We start from the raw sequence: 17,458 nt of genomic DNA, 5'->3' as shown, positions 1-17,458 counted from the left end.
TGTGTTGCTGATAGCACAGATGCAGGGTTGCGGATTGGCTTACAACATGGTGCAGGTTGCGCTGGCTTGTGACTGGGAGCGTCGAAGCTCAGTCGGACGGCGGTGTTCTGCTGATCATCCGGCTGGGCTCACACGTGCGATGTAGGAAGCAATAAGACGCATGTGATGGTCAGGGAGACTGAGAGTGAGCAGGCTCGGCCGATCATGGTTCGCCCTCTTCACTAGCCACGTGCACTTATCGTGTGGGGAGTCTTAGCGATAGCGGAGGATGCCAGGTGAGGAGGATACAGTACATATCGGATTGGTGGATAATCAGACAATACGGGTGGTGGGTTCTTCTTATGTGATACGTGCCTCTTCGCACAGCACAGACCCATCGTCTTGACTGCTGTGAGCTGTGAGCGCGTTTCCAGCACTGCATTGCATTGCAGTCGGGCGTTGCGTAGAGGATCAGGTCGAGGCAGCACCGCCGTGTAATACATGCCAGCACTCGACTAGACGCTAGCACAGTAGGTGAAGTGCTCCCGTCCTCCTACTGCACAGCTACATATGTACCCGCAACGTAACGGTACCCACGCGCATTGACTTCCATTTCACTACTGTGACGACGTGCAGTTTCGTTCAGCAGCGCATGCAGAATGGCCACCGGTAGGCGCTCTTTGCTCGTATACTTTCGAACCACGGCTGATGTTGTGATGATTCCTAGTACGCATCTGCATCTGCGGTGATGAAGCGGTCGGAAAGTCGTCGCTGTTGACATCCCTCGTCAAGGACACATTCGTCACTGCAAAAATCCAGGCCGTCCTACCACCCATCTCCCTGCCTCCCAGCTTGGGGACGCCCGAGAATGTCACGACAACCATCGTCGATACGTCTGCGCTGCCGCAAGATCGGGATGCGCTGCGCAAAGAGCTGCGGAAATGCAACGTCATACTGCTGGTGTACAGCGACCACTACAGCTACGAGCGCGTCGCGCTATTCTGGATGCCATACTTTCGCTCGCTCGGTGTGAATGTGCCCGTGGTTCTGTGCGCAAACAAGAGCGACCTGACTGCCACCACGAGCACGAGCGCTGTTGTTGAAGAGGAGATGCTGCCGGTGATGGCCGAGTTCAAGGAGATTGATTCATGCATTAGAACCAGCGCGAGGGAACACCACAATGTCAATGAAGTCTTCTTTCTCTGTCAGAAAGCAGTGACACACCCGATAGCTCCCATCTACGATGCCAAGGAAGGAAACTTGAAGCCGGCTGCAGTCGAAGCTCTGAAGCGTGTCTTCTACCTCTGTGACAGAGATCAAGACGGAGTGCTAAACGACAAAGAGGTCCACGAATTTCAGCTCAAGTGCTTCGACAAGCCCTTGTCTGATGGCGATCTGCTCAACATCAAGCGATCCATAAGAAGGCCCGTGGATTCGGGAGACGGCATACTGGAAGTGGACGATCTACAATGCGGGATTGATATCGATGGCTTCATACAACTCAACAGAATGTTTGCCGAGAAAGGAAGGCACGAGACGATCTGGATCATTCTGCGCAAGTTTCATTACTCTGACAGTCTTTCGCTCAAGGATCACTTCCTGCATCCGAAATTTGACGTGCCTGCATTCGCGTCGGCAGAGCTGTCGCCCGCTGGCTATAGATTCTTTGTCGACCTCTTCCTCCTCCACGACAAGGACAACGACGGTGGCTTGAATGATAAAGAGCTAGCTGCACTGTTCGCGCCAACCCCTGGTCTCCCGGCCTCGTGGACTCAAAGCTCATTTCCAAGCTGCACAGTTCGCAATGAGGCTGGCTATGTCACGCTGCAAGGGTGGCTTGCACAGTGGAGCATGACAACTTTTGAGGAGCCAAAGACAACGTTGGAATATCTGGCACACCTCGGCTTCGAGGCCGATGGGAAAGGCACCACGCCTGCATTGAAGCTGACGAAAGCACGAAAACGCCGCATCAAACCTGGCCGAGTAGAGCGCAACGTCTTTCTATGCTATGTGCTTGGAGCACCTGGTAGTGGCAAGTCTGCGCTTCTCAATGCATTCCTGAATCGTCCTTTCAGCAGCACCTATCATCCAACCATCAAAGCGCAAACCGCTGTCAACAGCGTGGAGTTGCAGGGTGGCAAACAATGCTATCTCATACTCGAAGAGCTGGGCGAGCTCGAGCCAGCGATCCTGGTGAATCAAGTGAAACTCGACGCTTGTGACCTCGTCTGCTTCACCTACGACAGCAGTGACCCCGACAGCTTCGCACGCATCCTGGACCTGCGACAGAAATATCCGGCTCTTAATGCGCTGCCGTCTGTGTACGCTGCGATGAAAGCAGACCAAGATCGCGCCGTCCAACGTACAGAGATACAGCCCGACGTCTACTGCGACCAGCTGAAGATGGCGAAGCCTTTGCACATCTCGGCAAAGTGGGCGAGCATTGCAGAATTCTTCGTGCATCTGGCCGAAAGTGCAGAGCATCCGAGTCAAGCTTTCCCGAAAGGTGATGAAGAAGCTGTGGACAGAACGGCGTTGTATATTGGTATCACTGCGACTATTGCTGTGGGCGCAGCTTTTGCGTGGGTCTGGAAGCGGAATATGCTTTCGGCCAATTCGTGAAGATATTGGCTTGACGCTAGAGTTGCTTGGCTGGCTGTGAGATTATGATACCCCACTCAGGTTTATAGACACGTTTACTGTATGATGAGCGATTCGAGAGCGTGTATGTCTTTCTCAATGTCTGTGGCGTGATTGTGAAGTGCAACGTGCGCTTCACGAATCCTTCCGGGCGATCTCCTGCTCCCCAGCCTTGGTATCACGCACTTCCTGAAGCGGTTGCATATCAGTCGGAGAGTCCGCACGCGTCTCCATTGTAGTCGCCGCTTCTTCGTGGGCCTTGTGATCAACGATAAGCTGATCGTCGTCGGTGGTCCATACTTCAGCCTCCTCGGTAGCATGGTATAGCTGTTTTCCACCGAACTGGCAGAGGCATTAGCTGTGTCCAAGCAATCTCATTGACATTAATGATATACCTCAGATAACTGCTCCATATAGATCTCGAGCTGCAGTTGTAGCAGATTCACATTCTCGAGACCATGGCCTTCGATTTTGAGGTTTATAGCCTGGATAAGGATGGTGGTCTTGCTTAGATCCAGGACCAGCATTGGCAGTTTCGTAATAACCTCTTCGTACTCGTGTCTTTTGTTGAATCGCTTAATTACGGCACCTTCAGTGTCCAGAAACGCAGCGAGGTAGGTCTCTTCCACACCCCAGTCTGAGGCCATTGCCACTAAGGCGCCTGCCAGCGCTGACTCGGCTATGACGATACGGCTGGAGTTGTGCTCGGACCTTGTGAGGAGATTGTTGTCGGAGTCATGTTCGGTGCGGAAGGCCTTTACTTGTTTGATCTTGTTTGTGAGAGCTGTGAAAGGCATGCAATGTCAGTTTATGCTCAAGGGCTGTCGCAATGGCGTGGCAGAGGCCACGGCAGCGAGGGCACAATGCTCATGTAAGATCTTACCTTTATCCAACCGCTTTGGTTGTGGTTCTCGCTTAGGGCCGACATCAGGAGTAGCACCCTTGGTCTTCTTCGTTTGGCGAGGAGCTGCTGTTGCCTTCTTTGCTGGGCTGGCCACGCTACCATCTGTCCTGCGCTTCTTTACCTGCCGTTCCTGACCCTCTTCCGTCTGCGAAGCAGCTGATGTCGACCTGGAGGCGTCTTCTGCTGTGCGCTTGGCCATTATTTGCGGTGGTAAATCTTGCTAAATATTGTATCAGTGGTTGGCACGGCTGAACAAAGAGCTGTCGAATGCGGAAAGTGATAAAGGAATGTCAACAAGAACAAGATGCTTGATCGGGAAAGACATCAAGCTCTTAGGTGTGCGATCACTGAAATTGTTGTTCGTCGCAATAGCAAAGATCTCAAGCGTTGATGGACTCAATAGGGAGGCAAAGCATTGATGCACAACGGCCACATGCGAAAGCATGGCAGTCCGACCGAGAAGCACATGTCAAGCACGACAAATTTAGTCCTACATGTGTGGCATACTATTGTATGGTAAGCATTGTACAGATGCAACAGCAGACAAGTAGAGAGTGTAGAGTCGAGGCATGCCAAGACAAGGATGGGGACGAACGATATACAACTCGGTCCCGCATGCCGACAGTCATGTCGTCTTCCAACACGGCGCTGGATCTTACAATCATGTGTGGTTCCTGAACATACAGCGGGCATGCTCGTTGCAGGCTCGGAGGACGCTACGAGGAGCGTGCATGCGCCAAAAAAGACCTGTGAATGTGGCCAGATTGTGGGAAGGCTGATCAATGTATCGCAATAGTCGTGCAGTCGTTCACTAAAGATTGATGTCAGCACGGTGGTGTTCCATGTTATCGTTGTGCTGGATCGAGGATGTTCTCAGGCAGCTACATATGTACATGTACATGTGGGCGGAAAGAACGTCACCGGCGCGTTCGCGTTTTCTTGGCGGCGAAGCTGTCTCTGGAAGCTTTACTTGAAGTTTAGAGCAAGAGCACATGCGATTCATCACTCGACACCCACCTGCACATACACACCTCTCACACACCCGGCAGCTACATGCACGCGATTGACATTTAGACGTACTAGCCTGCACCTCGACGGAGTCCGCGCCTGCACCGCGCCACTCTGCGACTGCGACTGCGACTGCGACTGAGCTGCAAGCACGACCGACTCCCAAGCAAGCAAGCAAGCAAGCAAGCAAGTCAGCAGGCAAGCCAGCCAGCCGATCTTCCACCAGCATCACCGACACATCGTGCAAACAGCCACACACCTCTCCCGTTTACTCCAGCAACCTGCATGTGGCCCAGCAGTCATCGTTGCACGTGACGGAGTTCTGCCCCATCTTGCCTTCACTGTCTGGCAAACGCATTCGACCACCGCCGTCTCGTCATTACCCAGACTCCATCGAACCGACATCCACCGACCATCGACCTGCACCCTGCAACTGCAACTGCCAAAACCGATTGCAGTAAGACGAGAGGCGACTCGCTCAGGATAAGGACACAACACACGGGACCGCGCTGCTCGCGGCGCAGGGCGTTATGGGGAGGATCAAGAAAGCCGCCACAGAGCGGCATACATCAACACTCTCGCCGTTCGTCAGAGACTTCGTGCAGCGAGCAATAGAGACCCCGCTCCATCAGCTACCTGCACACTTGAGCACCTTTCCGCAGCAGTGGCCTCTGCCGCGTGGCGATCTCTACCACTGGATACCACTGCTGGACCGATTCGACCATGTGCTGGAGCTATTCAACAGCGAGTACGCCCTCACTGAGGGACCACAGACACAGCCATTCGAGCGACGGCTGCTGCACAAAGGCGATGGCGAGGAGGGCATGCCTTATCCATCAATAGGTGCTAAAGATGAAGAGCTGGATGCGGCAGCATTTTCGGGCGAGGGTGATCGCGAGCTGATCGAGACGGTATTGCATTTCACGAGGGTGCTCCTTGAGCACTGTGGCAACCGCAGCTTGTACGCCAGCAGTACTCATGTCAACGACTTGCTTCATACAACATCCTTGACGCTGCTACAGCAGTGCCTCAAGCTGAGCCTGCGCCTTGCACAGCGCTACCAAGTCGCCCGATACAAGAATCACCATCCAAGTGCTCAGGCAGTGCTTCTTGCGAATCACTACAACCTCAACATCGATAACTTGCATAAGATTGCGATGCCGTTTCCAAAGCCTTACATGTCGGGCCCTGTCCCAGGAACAACACCTGGTAAGGGCAGAGAGAAGGCGTCACAGACCGCAGTCTTCAATCCCTCGGACTTGGTCTCCATTGCAAAGGATTCGATCGCACCTTCGACAAGAAACAACATGTCGAGCGTTGCCCTCACCTACTACGAGTCGGCGCCGCCCTCGCATCCGGCGCCATCATACCAGGCCACCGAGGCTTCGCCCGCCACCCCAACGCCTGCGAGGAGAACCTCAAATCTTGGTCCGTCGAGAGAACGTCCTTCACCTGGCGATAGGAGTGTCAGCGCGAACGATGTCTCCGCCACTCCAAGCAAGTCGCGCGAAGTCGATGGTTCAGCATTAAATGCACATAAACTATTCCACATATCGGCCAGCAGAGTGGGCGCTTTGCCTGCTTGGGAATTGCTCAAGGATGCTTTACCGGCTGTGCCAACGGATATGCGTTACGAGCTTCTCGCTCGCGTCAGGATAGCCAAGGCATTTGCATCACAAGAGGTCACTCCGCAGCAACTCCTGGAGCTACGGCTGCTTGCTATTGCAAATCTGGCGTATGCTCTTACAGATTCCAAGTTTCAAGAACGTGTTGGTACACCAGATGCTGAAGAGCCACGGCGCTTCCACTTGGCATCGCAACTATGTGACCTTCTGCAACCTGCGACCGCCAAGCAAACAGCGCTCACGTTGCAATCCAAGACTGCGGTGCTCATCACACTTGAAGCATTGACCAAGACCCGACAAAAGGCCTCCGAAGTGGCAGATGCCCTCGCAATCACTGTGAACCATGGAGTCCTGTACTATGAAATCCGCAAGCTCATTTCAAGCCTCGGTATGAACGAGCATTCCGACGACCGGGCAGAACTACAGGAGGTAGAATGGCGAGACACCATCTTCGATCTTATCAGCAGTTTACTGCAGTCCAACGCGCAAGCGAGGTATGGTGAGAAGATGGTGCAAGCCGGCATCATTGGCATACTCATTGAAGCTCTAACCCTTCGCACCGGTCGAGCAGAAAAGTTCCATGAGCGCGTGCTTCAGTTCTTCGACACCTTCACCAACCAGATACCTAACGCTTTTCAGACTCTAGCTCAGGTCAAGGGTCTGGACATCATTGCCGATCTGACATCGTACGAGGTGGATGCATCGCTCGAGAACGCTCGCAATGGCAAGGGTCTGCCATCAGAGTTCAAGTCAAAGGTCGTTGATTACGAAATCCCCTTCTATCAACAGTCCACCTTGCGACAAGCTCTCAAGAACACCGCGCATATGTTTGAGAACAACACAGGCACTCACGACCGGTTGCTCAGGAATCTTATCGACACGCCGCAGATCTTGGGCGCGCTTCGAAATGTTATCGAACACGCCAAGGTCTTCGGCTCGAACGTGTGGTGGTCGGCGGTAATGATCATCAGCCACTTCATCCATAATGAGCCCACAAGCTACCAGGTCATTGGCGAGGCAGGCCTCAGCAAGAGTCTGCTCGAATCCGTCACGGGCCAGAAAGTGCCGGATGAGCTACCTGCCACCGCTGACATCAAACCGGTCAGTGCCACGCAAGGCCTTGAAGTCGAAGCCAGTGGAGAGCCCCTTTATCCCCAAATCGACGGTGTTCTCCCGGTGGGCGATGTGATGACTGCCTTGCCAAATGCGTTTGGCGCCATCTGCTTGAACGAGGCCGGCATGCGGCTTTTCCTCGCGTCTGGCGCCATCGTCAAGTACTTTGATCTTTTCCTATCTCCAGCACATGTGCGTGCCATGGAAGATGAAGGCCAGCACGCCGCCAATATTGGTCAAGCCTTCGACGAGCTCTCTCGACATCACCCAAGCCTCAAGCCACACATCAATGCTGCGGTCTTCAATATGCTACGGCGTCTGAAAGATCTTTGTAACATCATGGCAAAGCACATGCACCACGGCACGAAGCTGTGGGAGAGGGTAGACGGCAAGCTTCGTGTCGCCGGAGGCCAAGGAGCTATGCAAGGCGCACCTCATGCGGACTTTGACAAGGCTCTTTCTGGATCTTACGAATTCCGGCCTGGAAAGGATTCTGCGCCCATTGACGATGACGGAACAGAAGACGAGCGCGAGTACGCACCCGCCATTCCCTTCATGAGCGCTTGCTTCAAGTTCTTGGATGCTTATTTCCACAATAGCGCCATGTGCAGCGCCTTTTGCGATGACGCTGGAGTCGAAATACTGCTGGATGTCGCGATGTGCGCTGCTAACCCGTACGACTATGTGGCCCATCCGCTGTTCAACAAGATCGCGCAAGTCTTCAAAGCTTTATGCGAGGCTCGTCCACAAGCTGTACTGCCTAGCATCATCAGGCGCACACAATGGGCAACCACTGGGCTCAAAGAGCTACGTGACTGCCAGAGTCACAACAGCGCATTTGCCAGCTTCATCGAACTGTCCGGAACGACAGCTGCAGACTCTTCATCCCAGGATGGAGTTGATGCCACCTCGATGGCCAAAAGCCTCGTCAACACACATCTGTTCACCCATATTCTAGGCAGAGTCCTGGCACCCCCACCATATACTCTTCGGCACGGTAACCAGAACAATCATCTGTTCTCGAGTTTGAACTTCACAGAGATTTACGTCGAGCTCATTGACGGATTGAGCAGAGTTCATGCAACATGCGTCTGGGAACAGCTCCTTGTAACGTCAGGGCTATCTGATGAGCAGAAGCGGCGGACCGACCCTAAACCTTTCATCATGCGTCGTGTGGATGCCAACGGTAGGGTGGAAGTAGCCGCGGAGAAGCATGCCGATGGTTTACGGGCCTCTGCCTCAGAATCCAATGGTGACAGCACAAGTGCTCAGAGGAGTCGTGAAGATGTGCTCGCTGAGAAGAATCTGAGGGTCATCCGCTATCTCGTGAGTCAAGTCCCTATGGGCATCGAGTCGTTCTTCTCTTCGCTCGGGCAAGCAATTGTGACGAAGCGCATGGATGCGAACACCAAGCAACACGCAATGCTCGTTGCAGAGCACCTGGCGAAGGCGCTGATCTGGGAGCTTGGTTTCCGCCGACACGACCCAGAAGACAAGTCAATGGGTATCCGCTATCTTGCTCCCATGCTTGTCAAGTTCAGCAGAGTCGTCCTGCGCAACTCTCTCTCGATGGAACCGTATGGAACCAAAGAAGCACTTGCTCTAGTTCTTGCCAAGTTCTACACCAACGGTGGGTTTGACAAGCTGAACGATTATCTCGATCATTTGATGCAGCTTCTGGCACAACAGCAGGGACAGAACAACGTTGAGCCACATGTCAGGGATGCTGTGCACCAACTCTTGGGCTTCTACGGCCAAGTAGTGCGAACCAAATGCATCACAGAGACTACACAGACCGGTGCGATCACTGTGAGAGACCATAACCTTCCGGACTACTTTACACCTGCACAGTTTCTAGTCGAGCTACGGCACGCAATCATCCCGGCCATCAGCAAGATCTGGCACTCGGAAAACATCGAGCAGCTCGAAGACCGTGACATGCGAGCCGTCGTGGACATCTTGCGCATCATATTAAAAGCCGATGGCGAAGAGAGGGCGCTGCGTCGAAATCAGCGTGCCAGTCGACGGGTGCCTGCGAACAAAGTCGAATTCAAGCTTCACAGCAAGGATGGCCTCGACAGACTTGTCAACGCCTTGGGTATCAGCAATGAGCTCAGCCGCGAGGCGCTCTACAGATGCAGCAGCAGCGGACCTGCCTCTGAAGCATATGCACGACTTCGTAATGATCACGAAGAAGTTCCTCGTTTCCCTATTCCGGATGATCCTGCGCCCGCAGACCCAAGCGGTGCATCCGGTCTACGCCAAGCCGCTGATGGTGACAGCAGACCTGACGTGGAGATGTCCGGCGCATCTAATGCGGACAGTGGACATCAGCCTTCTGCACTGGATTCAACCAACAGTCATGTGATGGCACAAGAAGCACCAGGCGGAGAACCACCGCTTTCCATGGATGCAAACGGCAATGCACATCTTACGCTGTCGTCGGACAACGACCTCATATCAGATGAAGAAGATGCCAACCAGGGCTCCCTCGGTCACCTCCCACCAGGACTGACCGAGGATGATCTGAGCTCCATGATAGACTCATCTGTTCTGGCGTCATTCAAACTTCGTGCTCAAGACACAAAGGAACTGTATGTCACAGCCGATGACTTGGAAGACAGGCGTATAGAGGTTCGTGACGACCTTGTCGATCGCTGCCTGGATGTGCTGAGCACTCAGCCAGCCCTGACGTTTGAGCTGTCGGACTTGATACAAGCAGCAGTCGCAAAGACTGGAGAGGGTGCAAATCCGCGACAAGAGATCGGCGTTACTCTCGTATCCTCACTGATGTCTCTGCAAGCAGAAGAGCCCAGCAAGGAAGCTGGCCGTAAGATCCACGCCTATGCACACTTGGTGGCTTTGATATTGCAAGACCGTGACTTCTTCGATTCCACCTTGGACGAGTTGAAGGAGTATTTCGACAATCTGGTCAGCTGGGTCCGACTCGAGCCGGATCAAAAGGTCGAAGATGCACCTTGGATTGAGATGATTTTGCTCATCATCGAGAATGTGCTGGCAGAAGACGAGCAGCCCATCGAGATCGAATGGGAAGCGCCGCCTGCAGATGATCCACTGAAGCCAATGCCTGTGCCACCACTCCCTGAGCCAGTCGTGGCTCAAAACCTCCGCTCCGAGCTATTTGATTCCATGATCGATATACTGCCGAAGATTGGCAAGAATGTCACGCTAGCACTTTCTGTATCTCGCGTCTTAGTCGTCCTTACGCGGAAGCGAGACCTGGCGGAGCGCCTCAGCGACAAGCAACCTATGAGCAGGTTGTTCCTAATGATCAGGCAGCTTGCTGGACACGTTGACGAGAAGCTTCAAGCATCACTTTTGCTCCTTTTGCGACATATGATCGAAGACGATGACATGATACGACAAATCATGCGCACGGAGATCAGGGTCACGCTCGAGAATCATCGCACAGGCCGCGCGCTCGAGACCGGCAGCTATTGTCGCTCACTGAGTCACCTGGTGCATCGTAACTCACGGATCTTCGTGGAAGTAACTCAAGAAATGTTGGAGATCGTACGCTTCGATGGCCAGACTCATCGGCCACAAGGCCTTGTCCTGAAGAAAGAACGCGAGTCTGGCTCCGATGCGCAGCCCACACGCGGGCCTGGCGATGATACCTCAGCCGAGGCTCAACCGGACGAAAATGGAGGCTCTTCTGCGCAGAAGCCGTCTGAGCCTAAGGCACCCAGCGTGGAGACAACAGATGGTGTGGTGAATTTTCTGTTGCGGGAGCTCACCAACTACAAGGATGTCGAGGACAAGCCTCCGCAAAGCTCAAAAGACAGCACCAAGGAGACGCTTGTTGGCGACGCTGCAGTCTCAGATATCGAGATGACAGATGCCACCCCATCAGGCAGTACCAGCGCCAGCTCCACAACGCCGTCAGCAGAGCCAGGCGACAAGTCTGGCAAGCCGGTGAGCTTCAAAGCCGAAGAACATGCAATCTACGTCTACCGATGCTTCATCTTGCAGTGTCTTGCAGAACTTGTTAGTTCCTACAACAGGACGAAAGTTGAATTCATCAACTTCTCTCGGAAGATGGATAGTCAGCCGTTGACCCCATCAAAGCCGCGAGCCGGCACGATTCATTACCTGCTGCAAACGCTCCTGCCGGTCGGCACTTTAGAGCATAGGGACGACGTGGCTCATCGCAAGAAAGTCGCAACTTCAAATGCGGCGACACAACTCTTGGTGGCCCTATGCGCCAAGACACCTGAACAGCTGACGAAGAATGCCCGCATGATTGAGTTGGGTTCGACTGGGTTTGCAGAACAAGAGACAGAGCTGACTTTTGTTCGGAAATTCGTACTTGACCACGCTCTGCGTGTCTTCAACGAGGTCACGAAAGACCAGCGCGAGTCGCTTGATCACCGATATTCACGGTTGCTGTCGTTGGGCGAGCTCTTCAATCGAATGCTGAATGACAAGGCCGACCTGCAAAGATCAAATACCGTCGCTCAAGGCTATTATGGTGCCCAGCAGCAGATGGCGAGGCTCATGATCGAGAAGAACTTCATCGCCACGCTCACGCAAGCACTTGCCGAACTCGATCTGAACTTTCCGAATGCCAAGCGAGCTGTGAAGTACATACTGTCTCCGCTCAAGCAACTCACGGAGAGAGGCGTCACCTTGAGTCAAACTTCCGAATTATCTTCCACCGAAGGGACTGGGACAAGTGCCGATGAGGACGATGTCTCCAGCTCCGAAACAGACCAGACCGACGATGACGACGAGCGTGAGCAGACTCCAGATCTCTTTCGAGGCTCGTCGCTAGGCATGTTTGAAGCTCGGCAGCACGATGACGATGAAGACGACGATGAGTCTTCGGATTCCGACGATGAAGAAGAGGACTATGATATGGACGACTACGAAGAGGGTTACGACGAGGAAGAAATCCCAGACCATGGCGAAGTCGTCAGCGATGAAGACGAAGACGATGAGCTTGGTGACATGGGTGAGATCGAAGGTATGCCTGGTGACATTGAGATCGAAGTTGACATGGGCGATGATGGGGAAGATGAGTCTGGTAACGACGACGACGAGATGTCTGACGATGATGAGGACGGTGGTGATACGGATCCCGATGGCGAAGCAGACTTCGGCGACCAAATGGACGAGATAACTGGTGACGACGACAACGCCAGCATTGGCGAGCATGAGATGCTTGCTGAGGACGAGGCCGACTGGGAAGATGATGGTATGGACTTCGGAGAACCTGGTGACGGCGGCTCACCTCACGGAGGACCGTTGGAACACATCGCACAAGTCCTTGGCGGTGAAGACCCATCAGACCACGGGGATCTTGACGGGATCGTGAGAATCGACATAGGTGGCGGCAACGAAGAAGAGTTCTTCGAGGACGAACTAGCCCCAGAAGATGACGAGGACGAGGAGGACGAGGTTGACTTTGCCGAGGACATCGTGTACGAGCCAGAGATAGAGGACGAGGAAGAAGATGACCAGGAAGGCGGGTGGGCATGGGATGGCCATCCTCCTGCAGCGATGATCCGAGGAGCGCATCACCACCACCACCGTCACCACCACGATCTAAACCACATGCTCGGCATGATTGGTGGCGGCGGCGAGTTCAGGCCTACCGGGGCTATGCGCTCGCATCGCGCAACGCCAAACGCCCGCGATGAGGATGGCATCAACCCACTGCTCCAGCGTGACGGCGGCGTAGGAAGAAATGTCCAACGCGACCGTGACGCAGGAGATATGCCTGCTCGTTTTACTGCTCGTCGCGCCTTTGGAATGCCTCGTGGCGACAATGGTCTGCCCGAGATCTTATCTCACATCGGCCACGCAGGGCCCGGAGGTGTGATCAACATCAATGTCGACCCAGGCGCGATGCATGGCTTGGCTGCCTTGCCGCCGGTGTTCGGCATCCAAGCAGGCGGGCGTGGAGCTCCTCGCGGCATGATTGATATCGACCCTACTCGACCTTGGCGAGATCAGCTTCTCGGGACGTGGCCTCAAGTACTTCCGGGCAGTCGCATCAATGAACGAGGAACAACACACAACGAGGAAGCTCAGGCTGTCGACTTCCGCCCCAGCTCGACTGTCAACCGCTGGCACGAAGAAGCGCGTATGCTCTTCCCAGGAGGCAAAGCCGCGGAGAAGGCTGGACGGATAATCTCTGCCGTCCTTCGTGCATTGGTACCTGCCGCCATGGAGGCAAAGCGTATTCAAGAGCGAGAAGAGGCCGAACGCAAGGCTGCCGCCGAAAAGGCTGCGGAAGAAGCACGTAAGAAAGAGGAAGCCGAGAAAGCGGAACGTGAGGCTCAGGAGAAGAAAGAACGTGAAGCGCAGGAGGCTAAAGAGCGCGAGGAAGAAGAAATTCGTGCTCGCGAGGAAGCGGAGCAAGCCACCGAGCACGCACAAGAAGAGGTGCCTAAGCAGATGGAAGGTGTAGAGCAACAGTCATTGGCCGCGCCTGCCAGTGAGGCACCCGCAGAGAGCGCACCCGCCAACGAGTCTTCCGCTGAGCGAGTCACCATTACGATCAGAGGTCGCGAAATGGACATTACCAACCTCGGCATTGATCGCGAATACATCGAGGCCCTACCGGAGGAGATGAGGGAAGAAGTCGTCATGTCGCAATTTCAACTACAGAGGTCCCAGCAGATACAGTCTGGCGAGAACCCAAGTGAGATCAGCCGTGAGTTCTTGGAAGCTTTGCCAAGAGACATCCAGCAAGAGCTGCTGCGCTCAGAGCAGGCAGAGCGCCGACGGAGAGAGCGCGATGAAGCGCGTCGCCGTGAGCGAGACCAAGGTGCACAGGCGCAGCCAGAAGATATGAACAATGCCGACTTCATGGCAATGCTTGAGCCAGCTCTTCGTCAGGCCGTATTGATGGAAGCCGACGATTCTGTCCTCGCCGCATTGCCAGATGATCTTCAAGCTGAAGCTCGCGCGTTGTTTGGTGATCGACGCATTCCACGTGCAGACCGGCGAGGGCTAGAAAGCGCAGGCGCTCGAGTTCTGAACGGTCCTGCTGCAGCACGCGCGGACGCTGCGGAACGCGAGCCCAGCAGACAACGACGTCCAGTTGCACAACTTTTGAGCAAGTCGGGCGTGGCCACGCTGCTGCGACTGATGTTCGTGTCATTGAACAACAAGTCGAAAACCAACCTCCACAGCATCCTGTCCGAGGTCAGCAAGAACACGACGAATCGTGCGGAGGTCATCAGTATCCTGCTCTCAATTCTTCAGGATGGCACTGCCGACGTCAATGCTGTCGAGCGTAGCTTTGCGCAGCTGTCGTTACGTGCGAAGCAGCCAGCTGAAGACAAGAAGCCATCTGTAACTCCTCTAAAGCGCACGAACACGGGTCAGGCAGGCGTGATAGCGCCGAGCACCGAGCTGTCACCCTTGAACATTGTTCAGCAATGTCTCGGAACACTCAACGCTCTTGCTACCGACAATGAACGTGTAAAGTCATTCTTCTTGAACGAGCATGAGACTACCACCAGCCAGAAGATCAAGACCGCCAAGAAGGGCAAGGGGCGCGAGAGCAAGGCTGCTAGGTACCCCATCAATGCTCTCCTTGCATTGCTTGATCGCAAACTCATCACCGAGAACATCACGGTGATGGAAACTCTGGCGTCCTTGCTCGTGCAGGTCACCAAGCCGCTGCAGCTTTTGGTCAAGCGCGCCAAGGAAGCCCAGGACGAGTTGGAGAAGGCCCAGACCGGTGACAACACCGCCACCGAGAGCGCTGAGCGACCTCAGACAAGCACTTCCGACGTGCTGATGCAGGAGACTACAACAGACGTCGTGCCAAGTGCGGGCCAGGCTCCCGCTGCTTCTGCTGAGGCGCAGACTGACGAAGGGCAAGCGAAGGCTGAGCTAGAAGCGGAGCCAAAGAAGAAGAAGACACCTCTTCCGCCCGATGTTCCCGAAGAGAACATTCGACTAGTGGTCAACATCTTGGCTGCTCGTGAATGCCCAAGCAAGACTTTCAGCGATACCCTGGATATCATTAAGAACCTTTCAGCGGTCCCTGGCGCAAAAGAGGTCTTTGGCAAGGAACTCATCCGACAAGCACAAGAGTTGAGCCAAGATCTTCTTGCAGATCTAGAGGAGCTGTCCAAGCAGATCGACTCTGCACAGACCGGCACAGACCTTCAAGGCATGGCTTTGGCGAGCTTCTCGTCTGCCGGCTCGAAGCAAAGGAAGCTTCTACGTGTGTTGGTTGCATTGGACCACCTCTTTGATCCCAAACGAACTCCTACCGCACAGACATCGATTTCACCAGGGCCTGAAATCGACCAAAAGCTCAAGGACGACATACTGGCCACATTTTACGAGAGTGCTACTTTCGACAAGCTTTGGCATAGCCTCAGTGTCTGTCTCACTGCTATCCGTGAACGTGGCAACATGGTCAACGTTGCGACTATCCTGCTGCCTCTTATCGAAGCTCTGATGGTTGTGTGCCGCAACAGTGCTCTCAAAGAAACCTCGCAAACGCTGACGACACCACTCGATACGACCGTCAGTACACCACCGCCAGAAGCACGGATGGAGGGTCTGTTCTTCAATTTCACCGAGGACCATCGCAAGGTTCTCAACGAGCTCATCCGCAACAACCCGAAGCTCATGAACGGCAACTTGTCCGTTCTTGCCAAGAATTCCAAAGTTCTGGAGTTTGACAACAAGCGCAACTACTTCAGTCGCAAGCTTCACGATCGGCGAGCTGAAGTGCGAGTCTCGCATCCATCTCTGCAACTCAGTGTGCGGCGTGATCAGGTCTTCCTTGACTCATTCAAGTCCTTGTACTACAAGACAGGTAATGAGATCAAGTACGGCAAGCTGAACATCCGCTTCCACGGTGAAGAGGGTATCGATGCTGGCGGTGTCTCACGCGAATGGTTCGCCGCCATGGCTCGTCAAATGTTCAACGCCGACTACGCATTGTTCAACCCCGTTGCGTCTGACCGCACGACCTTTCACCCAAATAACCTCAGTGAGGTCAATCCCGAGCACTTGTTGTTCTTCAAGTTCATTGGTCGCATCATCGGAAAGGCGCTCTACGAGAACCGTGTGCTGGATTGTCACTTCAGCAGGGCTGTCTACAGAAAGATGCTGGGCAAGAATGTATCTCTGAAGGACATGGAGACCTTGGACCTCGACTACTACAAGTCACTGGTGTGGATCCTGGAGAACGACATTACCGACGTTGCTTTTGAGACCTTTTCCGTTGACGTGGACAAATTTGGCGTCACTGAGACGATCGATTTGGTGCCCGGTGGCCGCGACATTTCCGTGACGGAAGACAACAAGCAAGACTACGTCCGTCTGGTGGTGGAGCACCGTCTCATCAAGTCTGTACAGCAGCAGATCGACCACTTCCTCGAAGGCTTCCACGAGATCATCCCTGCTGAGCTGATCTCTATCTTCAATGAGCAGGAGCTAGAACTGCTCATTTCCGGTCTGCCTGACATTGACGTTGACGACTGGAAGAACAACACGGACTACACCAACTATCAGCCGACATCGCCGCAAATCCAATGGTTCTGGCGAGCAGTCCGCAGCTTTGACAAGGAAGAGAAGGCGAAGCTGCTGCAATTCGTCACAGGCACCAGCAAAGTGCCTCTGAACGGGTTCAAGGAACTTGAGGGTATGAATGGGTTTGCCAAGTTCAACATCCACCGCGACTACAGCAACAAGGAGAAGTTGCCATCAAGTCACACTTGCTTCAATCGTAAGTTGACTCCCACGACGCAGTACAGAATTGATACTGACCTCTTTTACAGAGCTTGATCTCCCCGAGTACGAAAGCTACGAACACCTCAGACAGCAGCTATACACTGCTATTACCGCTGGAAGCGAATACTTTGGTTTTGCTTAGATGTAATCTAGCGCATATGGGTTAGGAGTTAGAGCGACCATGGCGTTGTTTGGGGATGTCCAGCATTTGGAAGGGCGTTACGAGCGGTAGCTTAGCAGGCGCATCGATCATTTCATGAGGCAATGAAGTTCAGCCAGCTCTGCGACACGGAAGTGCAGGTCCTGTCGAGACAGTGTGGCTTGTCGATGTATGACCACGATAGCTCGTAGATACAGTTCTGACGTGTATTTAACATTCGAACCGAGTCTGCTTCGTTTCTCCTCACCTCGCGGTGAACACCTCGGACCCACGCTTTCTGAGCACCTGGAGGATGAA

General features: G+C 54.0%; 3 protein-coding genes across 3 annotated transcripts; 2 read left to right on the top strand and 1 right to left on the bottom strand.

Moving 5' to 3' along the window:
- Positions 1-638: 638 nt before the first annotated feature.
- CLAFUR5_01164 (Mitochondrial Rho GTPase 1) lies at positions 639-2,601 on the top strand (the record flags this gene model as incomplete). Its single annotated transcript, XM_047900312.1, has 2 exons — positions 639-648; positions 707-2,601. 2 exons carry the CDS (start codon positions 639-641, stop codon positions 2,599-2,601), a joined length of 1,905 nt encoding a protein of 634 aa, XP_047756061.1.
- Positions 2,602-2,754: 153 nt separating this feature from the next.
- On the bottom strand, positions 2,755-3,722 carry CLAFUR5_01163 (uncharacterized protein; the record flags this gene model as incomplete). The annotated part of the gene is made up of 3 exons (XM_047900311.1): positions 2,755-2,961; positions 3,015-3,403; positions 3,503-3,722. The coding sequence occupies 3 exons, from the start codon at positions 3,720-3,722 to the stop codon at positions 2,755-2,757; spliced, it is 816 nt and encodes a 271-aa protein (XP_047756063.1).
- A 1,339-nt stretch (positions 3,723-5,061) lies between these two features.
- CLAFUR5_01162 (E3 ubiquitin-protein ligase TOM1-like) lies at positions 5,062-17,143 on the top strand (the record flags this gene model as incomplete). Its single annotated transcript, XM_047900310.1, has 2 exons — positions 5,062-16,996; positions 17,049-17,143. The coding sequence occupies 2 exons, from the start codon at positions 5,062-5,064 to the stop codon at positions 17,141-17,143; spliced, it is 12,030 nt and encodes a 4,009-aa protein (XP_047756062.1).
- Positions 17,144-17,458: the final 315 nt, after the last annotated feature.

The sequence above is a fragment of the Fulvia fulva genome, chromosome 1 (assembly GCF_020509005.1).
Source record: "Fulvia fulva chromosome 1, complete sequence".
NCBI lineage: Eukaryota > Fungi > Ascomycota > Dothideomycetes > Mycosphaerellales > Mycosphaerellaceae > Fulvia > Fulvia fulva.
This window is presented reverse-complemented; position numbering and strand designations above follow the sequence as displayed.